This window comes from Anabrus simplex, chromosome 5 (assembly GCF_040414725.1).
Source record: "Anabrus simplex isolate iqAnaSimp1 chromosome 5, ASM4041472v1, whole genome shotgun sequence".
Classification (NCBI taxonomy): Eukaryota; Metazoa; Arthropoda; class Insecta; order Orthoptera; family Tettigoniidae; genus Anabrus; species Anabrus simplex.
The window spans coordinates 227,518,410-227,540,129 of record NC_090269.1 but is presented as its reverse complement, the minus strand read 5'-3'; the positions used below and the strand labels follow the sequence as shown (position 1 = coordinate 227,540,129).

The 21,720-nt window shown below is 38.3% G+C and overlaps 1 protein-coding gene across 3 annotated transcripts in view; it reads left to right on the top strand.

The window, feature by feature from the left end:
• The window catches only part of LOC136873924 (multiple PDZ domain protein), a 2,156,217-nt gene that overhangs the window by 2,044,500 nt on the left and 89,997 nt on the right, over positions 1 to 21,720 (top strand). For 2 of the 3 annotated variants that reach the window (XM_067147286.2, XM_067147283.2), the window contains one exon: positions 10,307 to 10,408. The exons of the other annotated variant lie outside the window; for it this stretch is intronic. In XM_067147286.2, the coding sequence (XP_067003387.2) occupies positions 10,307 to 10,408 (102 nt within the window). The remainder of the gene's footprint in view (positions 1 to 10,306; positions 10,409 to 21,720) is intronic. 3 annotated transcript variants of the gene reach the window in all.

Genomic DNA, 21,720 nt, shown 5'->3' with positions numbered 1-21,720 from the left:
AACTTTTCCACTTACCGCAGAAATCACTAATTGGTGATTCTTTCCAATATTGCATTCCAAATTCTCCTCAATTCATTGGGGAGGATTTATCCTTGTCTGTAGTTCTGCAGTTGGCTTTACTTTCACGTATTGATTACAGCTAACCTTTCAAGCAAACTGGAAACAACCTCAACCATCTAAGGTCTTTACATGCTCTTAGGACTTTCTGATGCTCCGCTGCCACTCCCTCACATCCCCTTTCATCACCTAATATATCACAAATAATTTTTGATTCAACTAAGTGAACGCCATAGGATTTCAGGAATATCACTTACTTTCATATCACTTCCCACTCATCAGCACGCGTTTGTACCATCTTTGTATATTGAAAATGTAAAGAGCATGATTATCATTTTAGTCAAGCCTGCTCTGTTCGGGAGAAAGAAACTCAAATATAGATTGTCCTACTCTTGTCAGTGATGATACTACGTCATAATATGGATGAAAAATCTGTAAGTTGTGGAGTCGCTGGAAGTAGTATTAGATTACTAAAGTACAGAGCTTTTAAAGGGGAGTGGTGGAGGGGGCTTATAGTTTATATTGATATCTTTCGTATTAACTAATATCATTAGTTTAATTGGGTTTTTGGTATAGCCTTCAGGACATGTCCAAATGTGGAACACTTGATAGTAAGTAAATATTTACTATTTTGTTACATAATTTAAAACCTATTAAAGTATGTTGTATAGATACAAATGTGTCCTTTACTACAGTATAATAAAACAAAGCCAGAAACTTGGTCACATTAAAAAAAAAACTCACTGTAGTATAGCCAGTAAAATGCAATTGCCTGGTTGAGAAGAAGTGTTTCAAAATAAGTTAGTCTTCTCCCATTCTTTTTTTTAATCCACTGAGCTTTCCTTATAAATCTCGGGTTGACTGATGTATCTTTTGAATATTTACAGTATATGTAAAATTTTCTCTCTATCCAGTAATGTGAAGTTTTGAAATTTGTGTATGCCAGATAAGATATTTGATGCCTACCAATTAAACCAGTGATTTCCACACTTTAATAGCTGGTGCCCTATTTTGCTAGCTCTGAGAATCACTGTTAGAAGTTTTTTCCCTCAGAAACACTTATATTTGAATAATGTTGAATAAATGAGAGATTTTCAAAGTTCAGAATAGTGCAGTATCTAATTGTGGCAAAAATTATGATGTTTGTCAAAAATAAAAATGTAAATTGAATTTTATAAAGTAATTACACATCAACAAAGTGTCGAGATCCAGCTGCTGCTGCTTTATATCCAAAGTATTAACCAGAAGAGAAATTTAAATAATAGTGTATGGTAAATAAATATATCACTTGAATGGATGCACACAAAACTTGGCTAAGCATAATTTTCTTCTTCTTTCTCCTTCTTCTTCCTTAGCGTTTGTCCTGCCTGGTGGCAGGGTCTGCTGTGTGGATTCGTTGTCTCCATTTAATTCGGTCTTGGGCCATGTCTGGATGTAGTCTTACAACTTTCAGCTCGCTCGTTGTACACTGTATCGGTCCATCGCTGTCTTGGTCGTCCCTTGGGCCTCTTTCCAGCGACTTCCAATGTATACGCTGACTGTGCCAATGTATTGTCTTCTGCACACAATACATACCCTAAGACATACGATTAAACACATGGTTTTCCTGCATTTTCTTCTAGATCAGTGCAACGCCAAAACGTTTCCTAATAACATTGTTTGAAATATGATCTAGTCTAGTGATGCCTGCTGTCCACCTAAGCATCTTCGTCTCCATGATGTTTAGTTGACGTTCTACCTCCTTTGTAGCTGGCCAACACTTGGTACTGTAGAGAGCGACAGGACGAATAACAGTGCGGTAAATCTTAGATTTCAGATGGTCCTTCATCTAACGGTTGCAGGTGACGCCCATTGTCATTCACCACTTCAGCCAGGCTGCGTGTATCCTTGTGTTGATCTCGTCAGTAAGTCGGCCATCGTCAGAGATTGTGAAGACCAGATATTTAAATTTCTCTACTCGTGGTACTCGTTTCCTCAAACTGGAGAAAGAGAGGCTTTCTCATTGATGGAAAAAATACATTTTTGGAAGATAAAATTAACATAATTTTTGTTTTCATTTTAAAGAAGTAGCTTTATTTTCAATATTGCCAAACAACTTTACCATTTTATTGATAATCACAACAGGGGTGGGACAATTTATGTCCAGATGCAGCCACTTAATCATAATCCACCCCATTGAAGAAAGGTTCATCAAATGATAGCTGATTGTTGTCATGAGGTAGGTGCCAGGGGACTTGAAAGAAGGCACTACACTTAAGAAAATGGAAATTGCAACACCATAAAGGCATTGGTCGTTTGTGTTGATTTTCAAGGTACGGAATGATGCCCTGTAGGTATGTAAACGATCAAAGTTTCAGACCCATTGGATTGTTGCTACAGGTCTTCCCACGTGATTGGCCGTGGAGGAATCAACTCCAGTATATGGACTCTGGTGTAGCGTAGTTGACTTGCAGTCTGTGCAGTGAAGTGTTCCCCGTCAAACATGCCTCGACGACAGAGAAGACCACGCTATCAACAACTGTCGCCGTTTGAGAGGGCTCGGATAATTGGGCTGTGCGAGGCTGGATTATCGCTAAGGACTGTTGCTGCACGTGTTGGCCGACGGGCATCTACGGTACAACGTGTATGGCAGCAGTGGTCAAATGAAGGTACCACACTCGTAGACCTGGCACAGGCCAAGCGTGACAGACAACTGTGAGAGAGAGGATCGCCGCATCATTCGGATGGCCCGGATGGAACCCCATGCAACAGCAGTGCAAATTCGAGCAGCTGTGGCACCCCACGTTACACAACAAACAGTTGGTAATCGCTTGCGTGCAGCTGGCTTACGAGCCCGTGTCCCTGCAGAAGGTGTTCCATTGACCCCACAACAGCGACGTGTAAGGCTGGCCTGGTGTCGAGAAAGATCAACGTGGGCCGACAAATGGCATAGGGTCGTCTTTAGTGATGAATCGTGCTTCTGTCTTGCCCGCAGTGATCGCCAGAATCGTGTGCGCCGACGTACCGGGGAGAGGGGCTGCCCAGATCTTATTGTCGAGAGGCACACAGGGCCAACACCAAGCATTATGGTCTGGGGAGCTATTGGCTTTAATGTGAAATCACAATTAGTGCTTGTTGAGGGCACTATGACTGCTCGACAGTACGTTGATAGGGTACTCAATCCAGTGGTTGTCCCTATGATGGCGAACATTGCTAATGGGATGTTTCAGCAGGACAATGCCCGGGTTCACGCTGCACGCATCTCCAGAGAAGCTTTCCATGACATCACAACCTTAGAATGGCCCACCAGATCCCCAGACCTCAGTCCTATTGTGCATGTGTGGGACATGATGGGTCGACAACTGGCCAACCGTCCTCAGCCACCCACAAGTCTGGAACAACTGACTCGTGCAGTGCAGCAAGCATGAGCCACAATTCCTCAGGAAGTGATCCAGGGCTTTATTAACTCCATGCCTTGACGAATTCATCAATGTATCGCAGCTCGTGGTGGGCACATCCTGTATTGATTGTTGTCTAAACTTGCGATTAGAGGGACCTGAAAGTGTAATCATCGAAACAAAACCGAACACTCATCCTGCATGTTCAGTTGCAGCAATGTAGCACCACTCCATCTGGGTGTTGCAATTTCCATTTTCTTCAGTGTATCATGGCATCTGCTGGGAGAGAATGTGGAAATACCTAGGGTAAAACCATACCCGGGATAGCCGTGGTCAGCACAATGATTCGAACCTTGGATCTCCAAACATCGCAGCTACTCAGTCCTCTCGTGGAGCATGAGTAAACTCGCTCGGCTACGGAGGTGTGTGGAACAAAAATACTGGGCCGGAAGATGAAAACACAAAATGCTTTTACCATTTTTCAGCAAGAGTATTACATTTCACATTTACATTCTCCACCCTAGCTTTTCTTTCCCTCAGTTCATCTCTGTACATAATGCAAGGATCACCACTAACCCTTTTTCTTTTCTGCTTTTCCATTTCCCTATTTCTGACATTCTTTTTATGTTTTCTGTAACTTCCACTGGTAGAACTCTTATTATGTTCACATAACTTATCATCACCTTCAAAAGCAGAAGCGTATCCCACTGTCGGCAGCCCTGAAGATGGTTTTTACGTGTTTTCCCATTTTCACACCATGCAAATGCTGTACCTTAATTAGGGCCATGGCCACTCCCATCCAACTCCTAGGCCTTTCCTATCCCATCGTCGCCATAAGACCTATCTGTGTCGCTGCAACGTAAAGCCCATAGCAAAAGCAGAAGCCATCTTTACTTGGTTTGTAAACAGACAATATCGCCAGTAAAAAACAATAAATATCCGTATGACACTTCATAATTTAAACTAATTTCTTACACTAAATACTCTTCTAAGGCATTGCATTATTAAAATGCAGATAATATCTGAATTTTTGATTCCATTTTGAATTAATATCATACCAAAACAGTCATGTATCATGTACTACCAAATTCTGTAGTGTTTGTTACCCTGTATTTCTTTATATGTAATTCCATGATGGTAGCCCACTTCATTAAATATAGTTTATACCATTAACAGTAGGTGACAGCATCTAACTCAATTTTCACAAATTTGATGGTTAGCCCATTTTTGCGTGCATTCATTCAGTTATGTCGTTTCACATTATTTTCATGGATTGTTTTTTAAACAGCAGTTTGCCTTCAAGAATTGAACTTTCGCTTCAATATATAGACAATCTGAGTCAAAACCGGAAGAGGCATTGTGAAGGTATTTTGATTCATTTTCATGGCATATAAGTTTTTAACATTCAGTGCAAGATACATGTGGTATGTTATACTTGATATCATTATTGTCTCATAGATGACAGAGTTAATTTATTCTATAGAAAAACAATTCTAAAATGCTCTCAGTGAAATACACACACATCAAACAAAGAGGAAACAGAATCGGAAGTGGTATTTGGAGTGGATCCAGAATTGGTATTTCTGCCGTCTGTTGTGCAACATAAGAATTATTACTCCAAGATGGGCAGGAAAGAGACTACTTGATAGGAGTTTGAATTGTTTAATATTGTATCATAACATACCAAGTGGAGTGGCTGTGCGTGCTAATGGGCTATGAATATAGAGCCAAGCTCTGCATTTGGGAGATGCATGGCTTCAAACTCCACCATCGGCTATTCTGAGAATCGTTTTCTGTAGATTCCCATTTTCACTTCGAGGCAAATGCCGGAACAGTTCCTGTTCGTACACAGTCTATCCCTTCGATCTTATTACCCAATTTCATTCACTATCATTCATTTTATCTTCATTAACTCCTCAGCTGAGGTTGGCATCAGGAAGGGCATCCGGCGATAGAAAGCCTCTCTGTTAATTCATCTCGCCACATTCCTAACCCTGTATCAAAAAACTGGACTAAGGGACAGACATACATACATTGTATCATAACACACACACTGGAATTTTACTGACATGGCGAGGACAATTTCTCCATCCTAGAATCTAGAACAATCGCAGGTTTCTGTGGCATATGGCAATCTTATGTGAAACTGACATTTACTTATTTCTAAATGGATGCAAGGAGTAGACCAGCTGAAGGGCACAGCTAAGGGAAACCAAAAATGTATGTGTCACTTGTGTATTTGATAAAAATAATGAGTTTAAAAATCATGTAATGTTATTGTTGACGTAAAATCATACTGATGATCAACATGGAAAATCCAGAGATTTCTGGGGACAAGTGATTAAATCCAGGGACAGTCCAGGGACAAATTTCCTTCAAGGACAGAAAGTGAAATTGAGGGATTGTCTCTGAAAAATGAGGATGTCTGGCAACTTAGCTTAAGGGATGTAGATGGACAAATGAAGAAGAGGAAATGGTCCATTCTACCATTAAGTTGATGACTGTCCTGGTCACCCACAAGTGGATAACCTCATAAATGTGGCACTTTACTCTTTTCCCCCCAAACACAACCTCAAGAATCCAACCCACTGACCAAGGCATCATCAAAACATTCAAAATGCATTGCTGTTCCCAGCTCCTGCAGTGTGACATCACCAAGACACAAGATTCTGGCCTAACTGTGGAAGCAACTTCATCTACTACATCAACTGTATCAGTTAATGCTTTGGATCAGTTCTTCTTGGAACAAAGTTTGAAAAGAAATGGTGCAGAAGTGCTTTAGAGAAGCTGGAATTATCTCAAACCCTGAGCAAGATTGTGTCTGTCTCCCATGACAGAATTTATGGCAGTAGATTTTGAAGGATTTTGTTGCAATAGATGATGAAGTGGCATTCTGCAGTGCAGCTGACCCAGAACCAATTTTTCAAGCAATATTGGCCAAAGCACAGCTCAGCAGAGAAGTGCCATAACCATCTGCTGAAATAGAACAGGGTGATGATGATAGTACAATTGAAGTCATTCGCTGTGGGGGAAAATGTCCAATTATGTTAACTGGTATAGCCAGTATTGACTGTGTATTCTCCTTTTATTTTTATGCAAGGAAGAAAAATACAGATGAAAATCATTCTTTATTTTCAGAAAGAAAAGTAAAATGTATTGAATATAGAAGACTACGGTGTATAATATGAAGTTTATGTACTGAATTTGATTTAGATGATTTTGTACAGTATGAACAATTACAGTACAGTATGTTACTGTATTCTGCAGTGGCAAAACTACTTGGAGTCATTTGAGGCAATGCCTACCCTAAGAAATACGATTAAACATAAATATCGTAAAAAATGTATATGCTGTTGTTGTGTTAAATTAACAATAATCTCCATTTGCTATCTGCTGCATGATGGCAGCGGACACGGCCGACTTGATGCATCGCTCTAGCTAGCTGCAGCCAAGCGAGGGATCCAGTCGGCCGTGCAGCGGATAATGTAATTTGCTAATCGCCTGCTAGATGGCGACAGCAGACTAGTTGTTCTGATAGGGAGGCAGGATGTAACTTGACTCACCAGGACTTTTTGTTTTGTTTGCATTCCGTCAACTTGTGGATTGGGAGAAGGATGGCAGAAAGAAGTTAGGTTACCGCCCGCGCTCCTCTCTCTGTAAGTTCCAGGCCCCAGTGAGGCATGCCTCCTCTGCTATTTGAGTGTGCAGAAACTCCCAGCGTGAAGGTGACAATTAAGAGCTGTATTGTTGATTATGTGTTATTCTTTTGAATTAGTAGGCAATCGGTGCATTATTGGCATTATTTGTGAATTCAGACATGGAAAATTTTCATATTTCCCAAGAGAAGACACACAATGTCAACTAGTCTCTCAACAAGCTGATTTTGTTTCATGACTTCATTATGTTGAACGGCTTGAAATTCTTGCACCTTCAGATAACGAATGTTCTATCATTCCGTGCCCCAGTAAACGGAATCTCTCTTCATTCTGAATATGTTCATTTGAATTTTAATGCTTTTGTAAGAAAAGTTTTTTGTAATAATTACCCCATTTAAAGTCCATTCCTTTTCACCATCAAACAAAACACACGTGTAACAAAAAAGTCTTGCTTTCGTAACGGGCTGTTAACATGAATATCGTGTATACCAAGAAAATTGAAATGTTCTCACTACTTTACTGTCAAAATACTTAATATCTATATTTGGCATACATCTTTTATTTTTGGTTTCACTCTTCTCTTCGTAAGTCCAAGTTGAGAACGGTTTATATTTTAAAGAATTCAAAAGACTCGTGAAGTTCCCGAAGGAGTCTACTTCAGTCTTGTTTTACACAACTAACAGAAACACAGAATTTTAATTGGTTATTAAATAACCAATGAAACCATGTCAAAAAATAAATAGTGAGATAAATGTAGGTGACAGGACATTCAAAAAGCTCAAAATGTTATCATATGAAGTTCTCGACACCTTAATAATGCAAATGGAGATACGGTTTGGCGATTTTGAAAGAATCCAGTTTGTTGAGTTACTGGACCCAACTCCAAGTTTACAAAGAGAGCTTTCTTGCAATTAAACTGAACAGTCTTATGAATATTTACCTCTTTTTAATAGAAAAAGATTGGAAAATGATTTGATTAACACTTATTCTGATATAGAAAATCATTTGTCCCCTCAAAAACCTTTATATTATTTTGTCCTCAATGACCTCGAACCAGTGTTTGTGGAAGTATCAAAAGTGATTCGTTCAATATTAACATTTCCTGTGACCAGGGCTTTCTCTGAAAGGAGTATGAGCACTCTGAAGAGGATAGTCTTAGTAGCATTTCTATAGAGAAAAAGCTTCCGAAGGAATTAATGAGTGATCAACTATTGAAGGACATTGTGATTGAGCATTCTGTAACCGGGAAAACTCGACGTTTGAAACTACTCTACAAGAAACTTAACGGTAAGATTTCCTGCCTACCCATTCATTAACTAATAGCTTCGCCACTGGTATTCTGTTTTGTTTATATGATTTGTTTTATATTACAATAATGTTTCCTTTCTTATAATAAAATGCCACATTAGAAGTCTTATTCAGTACGATATAAAGTTCTGAATATTGACCAGTTTTGTTCTGTCTCATGAGTGGTCAACATACAGAAGTTTCACTGTACTTTATTTTGACTACAAACAATAAGTATTTTTTGACAAAACATGTGGCTGTGACCCCTACATTGCCTGGTCGATTCTTTTACGTAAGAAATATTCGTTATTCATTATTGGTATATACCCTTGCCTGAACATATTTTAGATCAGTAAAAGTTGTATGCTCTGTTTGAGAAAAATTGGACTAAAATACCCAACTCGGAGGATACTATAGTTGGATACTAGATCAGGATGAATCCTCAAATTTAATACAGTAATTAATTTAATAATAAATTCTGGTCATCATACAGTATAATCATTTTCTCTGTAAGTTCACTGAAATAGCTGAATTATAATTTAAATTGTTATTAAATATCAGAGAATACAAAAAGTGTCTTACTGCACACATCATAAAACATTTGGTAGTAAATGAGAAAATAACTGAACATCTAAAATGGCTACCACATGCATTCATTGAGTTTCTCTTTTTACCCAAATTAAGCTGTTTGGACTAAAGTGATATTTTGTTCTTGTCCTTAAACATTACATACATACATACATACATACATACATACATACATACATACATACATACATACATACATACTCCTTATATACTCCATGCTGGCTTGTTCATCCATACATTTTTGTCTCATTGTGGAGAATTATTTCAACATTGTCAAGAAGAAACAGCTGCTACCTTGAATTGGCAGAAATATTGAAGATCAATTTCCATTACATTGAATCATAGGTTTCTGCTTCCCAGGTGAGCTACAAGGATATTGTGGAACACCTATCGTGGGTAGTACAGTCATCTAAAATAATACCTGCTGATACTTGTTGAAAATTTTCCATACCAGTGTCTGTGTATTAATGTCAATGATAGTGTTTACCATGTATTAATTTTATTGCTTGTCCTTCCCTTTGGGTGCCCATGATTCATATGTTGATGTATTGTCAGTAATGTAACATAAATGGTTGAATATTCACAAAAATTGCACTACTGAGTATTATTTGATGTTTCAGTGTGATGAACCAGTGTAGGTTATGCTGTGGAAATTTTATATATCTATCAGAGGAGAGTGAGAGTATGAAATTTGCTCAAATTGTTGATTGAGGCCTACTGTACTAGTGGGAGTATTTTAATGCTCTTGTCTCATACTTGAAATGTTGCCATGCTTATATTTCCTGAATGGCAAGAGTAGACATATTAACTTGTGTGTGAATTAAGAATGTTAGATTTCAGTTAGACTTAACAGTTATTAGTACCATCCAGAACATGCCTTCTCCATGGTTCACATTCTAAGAGAGGATTTTAGAAATCCTCCTTGTTAAAGGCATTGTAGCATATTATGCTATAATATTCTGTAAAATAAAATCCATTATTTCTTTACTTCCTGTAAAAAATATTCTGTTAAATATAAATGTAAAAATTCACCTTTTAATCATTTTTAACTTCATTGTTCATATCTATCGTTCTTCTTCTCTTCTGTATATTAATTTCTGTCATGTGCTTCTAAATGTCACTTGATGGCCGTTATGCATGGAACTTTTAACCATTCAATTGAAATATATGTTCTGGTATATATGAGTTTTATATGTCTTCCTTATCTGTGTAGTCTATGTTGTGTTTGATGTGAGTTTGCAGATGTTTGAAATGAGGCAGTGTGGAAACACAGAAGGATCTGCTCCACCAAACAGGTTTGGCCCAATTGTGTGAGATGTTGTGTGTTCTCGTTGATTGCAGGGATCTCAGGGTCTGGGTATCATGATAATTGAAGGCAAACATGCCGAAGTGGGACAAGGTATCTTTATCTCGGACATCCAAGAAGGCAGTGCTGCAGAACAGGTATTTCTGTATTATACATACTTAATAATTTATTGGAATGGCTTTCTGTATTGATGCTCTTCTTGCATGGCTAGGCATGAACAGCTGTAACAGCAAACAAAACTGCCATGAATTTTTGTTCACCTGTGGATGATACTTTTGAAGTTAAAACATAAGTTTATATGAAATATCTCATTCATTTTTATTACCGTGATAGAAACTCGCATTTGAGATCCACTACTGACTTTGTAAAATAACTTCTATTATTATAATTCTTATTTGTGTAAATTCTTATTGAATTCATATGTCTATAAAATGACTTTTATAGTATGCTTTGCTGAAATCCTAGTTGTGTTCATTTTACTGTGGAGATGGGATAGATGGATGACTGTGCTAAATAAAATTTGTTTACATAGGCTTTTTCATGTAAATGACCCATGAATCTTGCATAATATATTTTATTACAATAATAGTAGGGGCTACCAGTACTTCATTTATGATGAAATTTCACCAAAATTTTAGCACATCATTTCTTCAGTTTATAATCTTTAAAAATGATTTATTATGTATATTTCAATGTGATTATTTAACCATCAAGTACTGCAACAAAATTCTGCTGCAGGCTTGCAACAAATATTGGACATTATACTCCAGTTGTGAAACACTACAATAAAAAATTGTTTAGAGCTCTTTGTACTAGTTTATTTTAAAAACTAATCATATGAAAGCTGTCATTTCAAATTTTTTAGTAGTATTACTATATTACTATTACTATGATGGTTCATGGTGTGGGTTACTGTAGTCACGTCCTAGTTTGTGAACCATGGGCAATGGTTGAGTGGCCTAGTAACTGGACCTGAGAGTTGGGATACCAGTTGATATGGCATGGGAGTGGTATCTCGGATATATTCTGAGTGATGGCCTTCCTTGTGCTCAGGTGTCTAGGGCTATACAATCTACCGGTGGACCCTAACCCATTAAAGGAGAGATTCTCACTTGAACTATGTGTAAGTATGGTAGGATCCTGCTTCATGAATTTACTGAGCTCGGAACATTTTAAGCAAGCCTCGGACCTATGGGAGTAATGGAGTCCCACTCCCATTTAACAGGTGAAGGACTCCTTGGAAACAACTTGGCAAACGAAATGGAATTCAATGGGGAGCTATCAATATTAATGGGGCTTGTGGAAGAAAGAAAGTAGAACTGGCTGAGTCAGCAAAGAGGATGCATCTGAATATGCTAGGAGTAAGTGATATTCGTGTAAGGGGAAATAACGAGGAAGAGATAGGAGATTATAAATTGTACTTTATGGGTGTTAAGAAGGGAAGGGCCGAGTCTGGGGTAGGGCTGTTCATCAGGACTACTATTGCATGCAACATAGTTTCTGTAAAGCACATAAACGAGTGAATGATGTGGGTACATTTGTCAGTTGGAGGAATGAAGATGAGAATTGTCTCAGTGTATTCGCCATGTGAGGGTGCAGCTGAGGATGAAATGGACAAGTTTTATGAAGTATTGAATGACATCGTAGTCAGGGTCAACAGCAAGGATAGGATAGTGCTAATGGGTGATTTGAATGCGAGATTTGGAAATAGAACTGAAGGATATGAAAGGGTGATTGGTAAATGTGGGGAAGATATGGAAGCTAATATAAATGGGAAGAGTCTGCTGGACTTCTGTACTAGTATGGGTTTAGCAGTTACAAATACATTCTTCAAGCATAAGGCTATTTACCGCTACACATGGACGGTAGGGGTACCAGATCCATAATAGACTATATCTTAACCAACTTCGAATTCAGGAAATCTGTTATGAATGTATGGGTTGTTTGGGGATGTTTCGATGAAACAGACCACTATCTGATCTGTAGTGAACTAAGTATCTCTAGGCCTAGGATAGAGAAAGTGAAATCTGTCTGCAAACGAATAAGGGTAGAAAATCTCCAGGATGAGAAAATTAGACAGAATGGATATAATTAGTGAGAAGTTCCGAACAGTGGACAGTAAGCAGGTTCAGGATATAGAAAGAGAATGGGTGGCATTTAGAGATGCTGTAGTAGCAAGAGCAAGGCAATGCCTAGGAACAACTAACTGTGTGTAAAGATGGGAAAAAGTGAACATCTTAGTGGAATGATGAAGTGAGAGCAGCTTGTAAACCTAAAAAATAAGGCTTATCAGAAATAGCTCCAAAAAAGGGCTGAGGCAGACAGGGAATTGTATATAAATGAAAGAAACAGAGCAAAACAAATGGTTGTTGAATCCAAAAAGAAGTTGTGGGAATATTTTGGTAATAACCTAGAAAGGCTAGGTCAAGCAGCAGGGAAACCTTTCTGGACAGTAATAAAGAATCTTAGGAAGGGAGGGAAAAAGGAAATGAACAGTGTTTTGGGTAATTCAGGTGAACTCATAATAGATCCCCGGGAATTACTTGAAAATCTTCTCAACATAAAAAAGAAATCTTCATGGTGGTGTCGCAAACAACGGAGCTCATGGGGAGGACGAAAATGATGTTGGTGAAGTGGAAAGTGGAAGAGTGGAAAGGATGTAAATAAACTCCATTGTCATAAAGCAGCAGGAATAGATGAAATTAGACCTGAAATGGTGAAGTATAGTGGGAAGGCAGGGATGAAATGGCTTCTTAGAATAATAAGATTAGCATGGACTGTTGGTAAGGTACCTTCAGATTGGACAAAGTCCAGCTCCATGGCTAAATGGTTAGCGTGCTGGCCTTTGGTCACAGGGGTCCTGGGTTCGATTCCTGGCAGAGTCGGAAATTTTAACTATCATTGGTTAATTTTGCTTACACGGGGGCTGGGTGTATGTGTTGTCTTCATCATCATTTCATCCTCATCACGACGCGCAGGTCGCCTACGGGAGTGAAATTAAAAGACCACCTGGCGAGCCGAACATGTCCTCGGACACTCCCAGCACTAAAAGCCATACGCCATTTCATTTCATTGGCCAAAAGCAGTAATTGTACCTAACTATAAGCAAGGGAACAGGAAGGATTGCAACAACTATCGTGGTATCTCATTGACTAGTATACCAGGCAAAGGATTCGCTGGCATCTAGGAAGGGTGCGATCAGTGGATGAGAGGAAGTTGGATGAAAACCAGTGGTGTTTCAGACTACAGAGAGGCTATCAGGATCAGATTTTCAGTATGCGCCAGGTAATTGAAAAATGCTAAGAGAGGAATAGACAGTTGTGTTCATGTTTCGTAGATCTAGAGAAAGCATATGACAGGGTACCGAGGGAACAGATATTCATCAAACTGGGGAAATATGGGTTCAAGGGTAGATTATTAAAATCAATCAAAGGCATTTATGTTGACAATTGGGCTGCAGTGAGAATTGATGGTAGAATGAGTTCTTGGTTCAGGGTAATACAGGGGGTTAGACAAGGCTGTAATCTTTAACCTTTGTTGTTTGTAGTTTACATGGATCATCTGCTGATAGGTATAAAGTGGCAGAGAGGGATTTAGTTAGGTGGAAATGTAGTAAACAGTCTGTCCTATGCTAACAATTTGGTCTTAATGGCAGATTGTGCCGAAAGCCTGCAGTCTAATATCTTGGAACTTGAAAATAGGTTCAATGAGTATGGTATGAAAATTAGCCTTTTGAAGACTAAATTGATGTCAGTACATAAGAAATTCAACAGAATTGAATGTCAGATTGGTGATACAAAACTGGAACAGGTAGATAATCCCAAGTATTCAGAATGTGTGTTTTCCCAGGATGGTAATATAGTAAGTGAGATTGAATCAAGGTGCAGTAAAGCTAAAGCAGTGAGCTCGCAGTTGTGATCAACAGTATTCTGTAAGAAGGAAGTCAGCTCCCAGAAGAAACTATCTTTACATCGGTCCGTTTTCAGACCAACTTTGCTTTACAGGAGCAAAAGCTGGGTTGACTCAGGATATCTTATTCATAAGTTAGAAGTAACAGACATGAAAGTAGTGAGAATGATTGCTGGTGCAAACAGGTGGGAACAATGGCAGGAGGGTGCTCAGAATGAGGAGATAAAGGCTAAGTTAGGAATGAACTTGATGGATGAAGCTGTGCGCATAAACCGGCTTTGGACATGTGAGGCAAATGGAGGAGGATAGGTTACCTAAGAAAGTAATAGTCTCTGCTATGGAGGGTAAGAGAAGCAGAGGGTGACTAAGACGATGGTGGTTAGACTCAGTTTCTAATGATTTAAAGATAAGAGGTATAGAAGTAAATGAGACCACAGCACTAGTTGCAAATAGAGGATTTTGGGGACATTTAGTAAATTCACAGAAGCTTGCAGACTGAATGATGAAAGGCATAATGGTCTATAATGATTGTTCTGGGGTTACCCATGGAACGTAGAGGTGAAAGAAGGTGCCGGGGTGAATGGGTCTAACTACAATGTCAAGAATTAAATTTAAATCGTAAACTGAAGGTTATATTTTTGAAGAACAACAATCTTAACAAATTTTCACTTAGTGAGATAACAATGACTTTTCAGGTACAAAATAGAAAAATCCAAGATTTCAAAACTTTAACACTCTTGGGCTTCAAGCCCCTAGTTTTACAATTTTTGAGCTCTCAACTCAAATTTACAAACAAACACAAATTTGTTCCAAGGGCTGAAATCCCCTAATTCACGGAGCACTTGCTCCCAAAATACAACATCTAGCCTTTAAGAGGCGTTCATTAATCTTACAAAAACTTTGAAAAAGAGCTAACAGGCTGTCAGTTTGCCAAGCCTACTTAAGGCAACATCAACTTACAAATTCTGGCCTCTGAAGGCACAACTTATAATAGGAAAATGATTATACAGGGGTATTTAATACCCAACCTACTGGGCCTTCATGTCAAAGGAAGAAACAGTTAAACAAATGGCCCGAACACTAAATGGATGGAGGCGGATGCCTTGCACTCCTAGATAAGAACACTTAAAACCTAAAGGGCACTAGGCCAATGAAACAGGGGCTATTCCCAAACTATGGAGGTGACTCGTATAAGAATAGATTAGAACATTACAGAAAGGAAGAAAACCAGTTACCAAACGTAGCCACCTCAAACCAATAAGAAGGGGAGCTTGAGAGGGTACATCACTCTCTATCCCCGATTTACAGTTAAAGATTTTATGAAGTTTTTACATTAGCCGGCAGAAAGTTACATTTTTAGGAAAACTAGGTTACATAAATAATGATTTGGACCTTTCCGTCAGGTTAAACTACGGAGCTAGCAAGAAATAAAGATGTTATATGGCCATTACCTTGTCGCAGTACTGCTGCCTGATGAAAGAGGCGCCGCCCGCCTCCTGCTTGACATACACACTTAGTTACTTGATGATCAAATGGCCAAGAGACGTGAAAAGCCGCAGTTTATAAACCCTCGGGGAAATTTCGAGATCATTCATGAAAGATCAAGACACACCCACAGAATTTTATTGGTTGAGTTCGAAAGTGACACTCAGAATCGGAGAAGAAGCCTGTGATAGGTGGAAAATTAATTACAGAAATTTGGGATTGGCTGGATTCAAAACTGGCAGAAGGAATAGATAAATATTGCCAACCCAAAAATAACTGAACATCAATTAGTAAGAAAAACTTATGAAAACAAAACTTCGTTAAATCAAAAGTTCTTTCACTTCACACCAGGGTGCATGATCATGTTTTTTTTTTTGTAGTGACATCTATGGAAGAAAGTCCAAACTTCTTGATGAATGGCGAACAAAACAAGTAGAAATACAGTCAGTGCCGGAAACTTCACAATAACAAAATTATATCATATTTTAGTGGTGACATCATCTGGGCAAATTTATAAGTTGGTCTAGTTTCGATTTGACGGTTTCTCCACTAGAGGAGTTATTTGGCGCTAGATTTAAATGCGCGGCGTTGGAGTGTACCTCCCGGTACAATGATTTTACTATGTTACAGTATGTTACCCTTCAGGTAGTCATTTCAAAGGAATTAACCTTATTCATCTGCAATGAATGAGTGACCGATCTCTTTTCATCCTCTCCTAAGAAGATCATCCTTTGGCCAGTGGGTCCTTATTTGTAATTTAATACAAATGAGTGAGAGTTGATATGTATTTTTACATTACTGGATCAACAAGGCTGATGCTCTTGGGGGAGGGTGTGACTCTATTGTTAGGCATGTGAGGAAAGTGTGTGAAGGAAAGGGAAACAGGGTAATGTTTCCAGAAATTAGGTTAAGACAAATGTTGAGGAAATTAGGTGGAAGGAGGACGGTAAAGAGGTGGTAGTAATTTTTCACATTGGTACCAATGCCATAAGGCAAGCATAAATAGGTACTAACATTGTTTGGGATGCATGGGATCTGGTTACAACGGTACAGGATAAGTATAAGAGAGCGGAGTTGGTAATCAGTGAGGTACTGACTGGAATGTGATTGGAGATTTAAGTAAGAGTACAGAGTGGGCATGTAGGTAACTGGGTGTGAGATTTGTAGATCCTAATGGGTGGGTAAGATATAGGGATCTATGCCCAGATGGCTTGTACTTGAACTGTAATGGTACTTATAAATTAGGGTGTTTGTTCAAAGGAGTTAATAGGGAGGTACATTCAGGAAACGGGGTGGACTATGGAGCGGTGATGAGAGCATAGGCAGTTGGAAGTTAAGTATGGGTGACATTAAGTTGTTAGTGTTAAACTGTAGAAATATTGTAAGGAAAGGAATAGAATGAATTAATTTTATAAATACATATGCAGCGAAACTTCATTAGTACCACTACGTTCCTCATTCAGATGTGTTCTCACTTAGCATATCATAACTTCAAAGTCTTGATTCCCACTGTATTAAATGTATATAAAAATACTTCACTTATCATGTCACAAATTTTTGCTGTTACTGCTTATTACAATCACATTTTTCCTATTATACCAATATAGTTGGTACATTATTGGACATTATAAATTTTCCAGCTAACTCATTCTTGGTTGCCAGCATTTCACCCCAGTGTGCTAAGTTGGGCTAATCAGTTGGTAAATAGCCCACCTACCGAGATGCATGGGTAGCGCATACCGTAGAGGTCATTGCGTAGGCTACTTGGAGCCACCGGCAGTGCTAATGCACTATGACAGACTGTGTCTCATTTTCAAAAAATTGATGCCAGCCTGGCCATCAGATGGTATACATGTTGATTCCCATAGGGAACCTTAAATATTTGTCACGAGTGAGTAAATTTATGGGAATTAACATCTATAACAATTTTCCTAGCCCTGAAAATGTTCTTTGTCACCCTTTGTGAAAGGACCATGATTTCCAACACAAGAGCCCTTGCTATAGGGAGCATGTTGGGGAAAGTTGCAGGATAACAAGAAAAATCGTCATCATTCTGGAACACATCCCACACGGAAAAGGCCATTTTACTACTCGCAACCTTACATGGTGTACAAAATATGGGGCGCTTTGAAAAAAAAAAATATATCTCTGTAAATAAAGGAATTAGCATGATAGTTGTGGTAGATTTATAAACTACAGGCTTCACTAATTGTAGATCATCTGCTTTGTTCTGGTATCTGTTAGAAAACTGAGAAATACATCCTTATACAAAACTGCTTGCATAAGGGGTGCTATTGCGTTCCTGGCGATTTTTATTCGCTCGCTGAGGGGTGCTTTTGCACTTTCTGGTATTTTAAGAGTTAAAGTAGATGTTCAGGATAAATTGTGCATTAGTTGCATTTATGGAAAGCAGTAGAGAGAACCTTTCAGAAGCAGAGGGAATTGGCTGAAGTCATGTGTCGATTGGATCCATGCAGGTGCAGGAGGAATCACTTGCAGGATCAAGGTATTATCTTTGTTTCAAGGATGACTTCTCAAAATATAGGCGAGTATTCTTTCTGAAAAAGAAATATGAATAGACATGATTTATGTACAGACTGTAAAAGCATCAATGGCAAGAAATTGGTGATCACACTTATTATCATATTTGGGACACCAAAACAAATAAAATTATGATTTCAAAAAATGTAATTTTCAAAGATTAGAAACCAAAAGGAAAAGTTGAAATATGGTGTAGTCATGCAAGAGAGTACTAAATCACATGCACAGGACAAAGCGTAGACTTCAGTGGAATCTGACTCGCAAGAAGAAAACTCAGAGAAAACAGGAGCTGAAGAAGTGAAACGAAGTTCTAGACCTAAGACAACTACTCCATATCAACGGAACTATTGCAGAAAGTGATGTTTCTTTCATCAAAGCCCTAAAATTAAAACAAAGATTTATGGATGGTAGCTGTCCAAAGTGATCCTGAATCTCTTAAGGGGAATAATACGTGGATCCTGAGAGAGCCTCTACCTGATAGGACTATTATTACCAATCGATTGGTATTAAGGGTTAGAAATAATCCTGATGGCTCTGTGAACCATTACAAGGCACGGTTGGTGGCCAGAGGTTTTAACCAAGAAGTGGGCATTGATTTTGATGAGAATTTTAGCCTGGTGGCTTATTTTGACAAGATCACAACTCTTATCAGTGTTGTTGTTCAGGAATCTCTCTTTTTGTGAATCAATTAGATTTCAAGAACCCTTTTTATATGGCAAGTTGCAAGAAGGGTGTATATGACTCAACCTGAAGGTTTTGTTGATGGTACAGGCCATATTTCCAAGCTGAATGCCAGTTCATATGGATTGAAGCAGACATCCAGAAGCCAAAACAAGAAATTTGAGAGTTTGATAAAGAAAAATGATCTCAAAACTAGTGATGCTGATCCATGCTTATTTGTTAGTATAGACCCTAATGTAAAATTGATGGTCATAATTTATGTTGACGATGGCTTAGCTGCAGGTGTCGAAGAAACTGTTAATTTGTTCTTGAATAATGTAAAGAAAAATTTAAAATACTGTTGGTAGTTTCGATGTCTTTCTTAGGAGAAGTGTTCTGGTGAATAGATTTTTTTTTGCATCAAGATGCCTACACTAATAGTCTTAAAGTGATTTAATATGGATTTAAGCAGAGCCATTGTGACTCCATCAGAGAAGATGTAAACTACAGAAGATGAGTAAAGAATCTTTAGGTAAAAGTGTACCCTATAGAGTGGTTGTGGGATGTCTTATGTTCCTAGGCATGTCAACACGTCCAGACAGAGCTCAATCAGTGAGTGTAGTCTCCGAATTTTCGGATCGACCTAAATCATCCGACTGGAAAGGTGTGAAGCAGATAATGAAATATTTGAATGATATGTCGAATTATGGGCTAATATACAAGAAGAATCAAGAGTCCGAATATCAAATGTGTCAGTCGTGCCTATTTCATGGGAAGTAATGCTAACAGTCAGTAGCATACCGGTGTTGTCACACAATTCGCTGGAGGAACAATTATGTGAATTACTCGGAAGCAGAACAATGTGGTATTACTGACAACTGAAGCTGAATATTTGGTGGCTTCTGAAGTGTCTAAGGAGCTTTTGATTAAGAGTCTTCTGGAGGTGATGACATCAATAAAGTAACTTCTGACCTTGTATGTGGACAACACAAGCACTATTAAGCTGATCAAGAAGCCGCAGTTTCACAGAAGGACGAAGCACACATTCGAGTGCGATATGTCGTTCTCTATATGCGATTTTTTATTTTACGAAATAAAAATATCACACGAGAACACGTTTACGTATTTCTAAACAACTTTATTATCACTACGAAACTTATCCTAGTCTCGTCAATCTCTCTTTTTAAACACCACAGTGCTAACTTTATTTCTTTCCTGCCAGAAGAAGAAAACAACCACTCGAGAGAAAACAATTGCTCTCTAAAACAATCTACATAGAATATATACATGTTTCACATCAGAGACCTAATGGTGCTGTTTCTTGGCACCATATTGGAAGTCTGTGTGTCTGTACATCCATTGCTATCTTAACCAGGATAAGCATATGTACGTTATATGTCCATGGACACGAAACATAAATGTATTAACATAATACTTTCGGCTCATCGTAAAACTTCAAAATACGATTATTGAAGGTTTTATCATAATTAGGATATCTGACCTACGACAGATACCATTTTGTTTCGAGATTGAGTATGTCAGCACTTCATCTCAGTTAGCTGACATCCTAATGAAGCCTTTCATCAACAGTATTAAGAAACAAACTAAATCACGTGACATAAGCAGTGGCGTCATGTAGAGGACTATAGTATTGATTACCATTCTATTGCACTGATGTTGTTGATATGTGCCCAGTTATGTTTACTCTATGTTATGTGCCCTCCTTATGCTGTGCAACATTTGTTTCTCGAATAGATGGTATAAGTGATCATGAAGCTGTTTTTGTTATATTTAAAAATAAATGCAATAGAAGGGAAGATTATAAATGTAGGACTATAAGGCAGTACCATATGGTTGATAAGAGAGACATGGGGAAGTTTAAAAAAAATTATGATCAGTGGATAAAAAATGGTGAATAAAAATGTAAACAGCCTAAAGGATGAGATTAAAGCAGTTGTTGAGAAGTATGAAGACAGGTATCATTAAAGGTGTTAAGGAATGTTAAAGACCCACTGTATTATAACAGACAAATAAGGAGATTAAGCAGAAGGTGCAACTTAGAAAGAAAGAGAGATAGGAATGGTTGTTGAAACAGGGAGAGATTGAAGGAACTTACTAGGAAATTTAATTTAGCAAAAATGTCAGCAAAGGATAACATGATTGCAAACATAATTGGCAGTCATACAGAGTTCAGGGAAAAATGGAAGAGTATTTATAGGTACTTTAAGGCAGAAACAAGTTCTAGGAAGGATGTTCCAGGGATCACTAATGAACAAGGAGAGTGTAAATGTGAGGAGTTACTGCAAACAGAAGTATTCAGTGGAAAGCTAGAAAAGCAGCTGGGAATATGCTAACAGCATTGGGTTGGGATATAGTGTTGTATTTGAAATAATTATTTGATTGCTGTTTGCATGAAGGAGCTATATCAAATGAACAGAGAGTTGCTATAGTAGACCCACTATATAAAGGAAAGGGTGATAAACATAAAGCAAATAATGAATATTGAATTTTCACGACCGCATTGTAATCGAAACAGACTTTCAACGTATTAGGTCGTGTTACGTACATGTAGTACGTGTTGAAGAGATGTTAAGTACAGAACAAAAATGGCCAGCCGGACACCAGTGGGATCCGAACCCACAACGTAACACGACCTAATACGTTGAAAGTCTGTTTCGATTACAATGCAGTAGTGAAAATTCAATATTCATTGACATGCCCCACAACGGGCGACTTAAACGCACTCTACAGTGTGCTAGCAGCAGTGCCAGACCTGTAGCTCAGATCCTTTCAAACAGAACAAAGATGACCTAGGCCACCATAGCTCAATTGGTAGAGCAACCGATGCAAAATC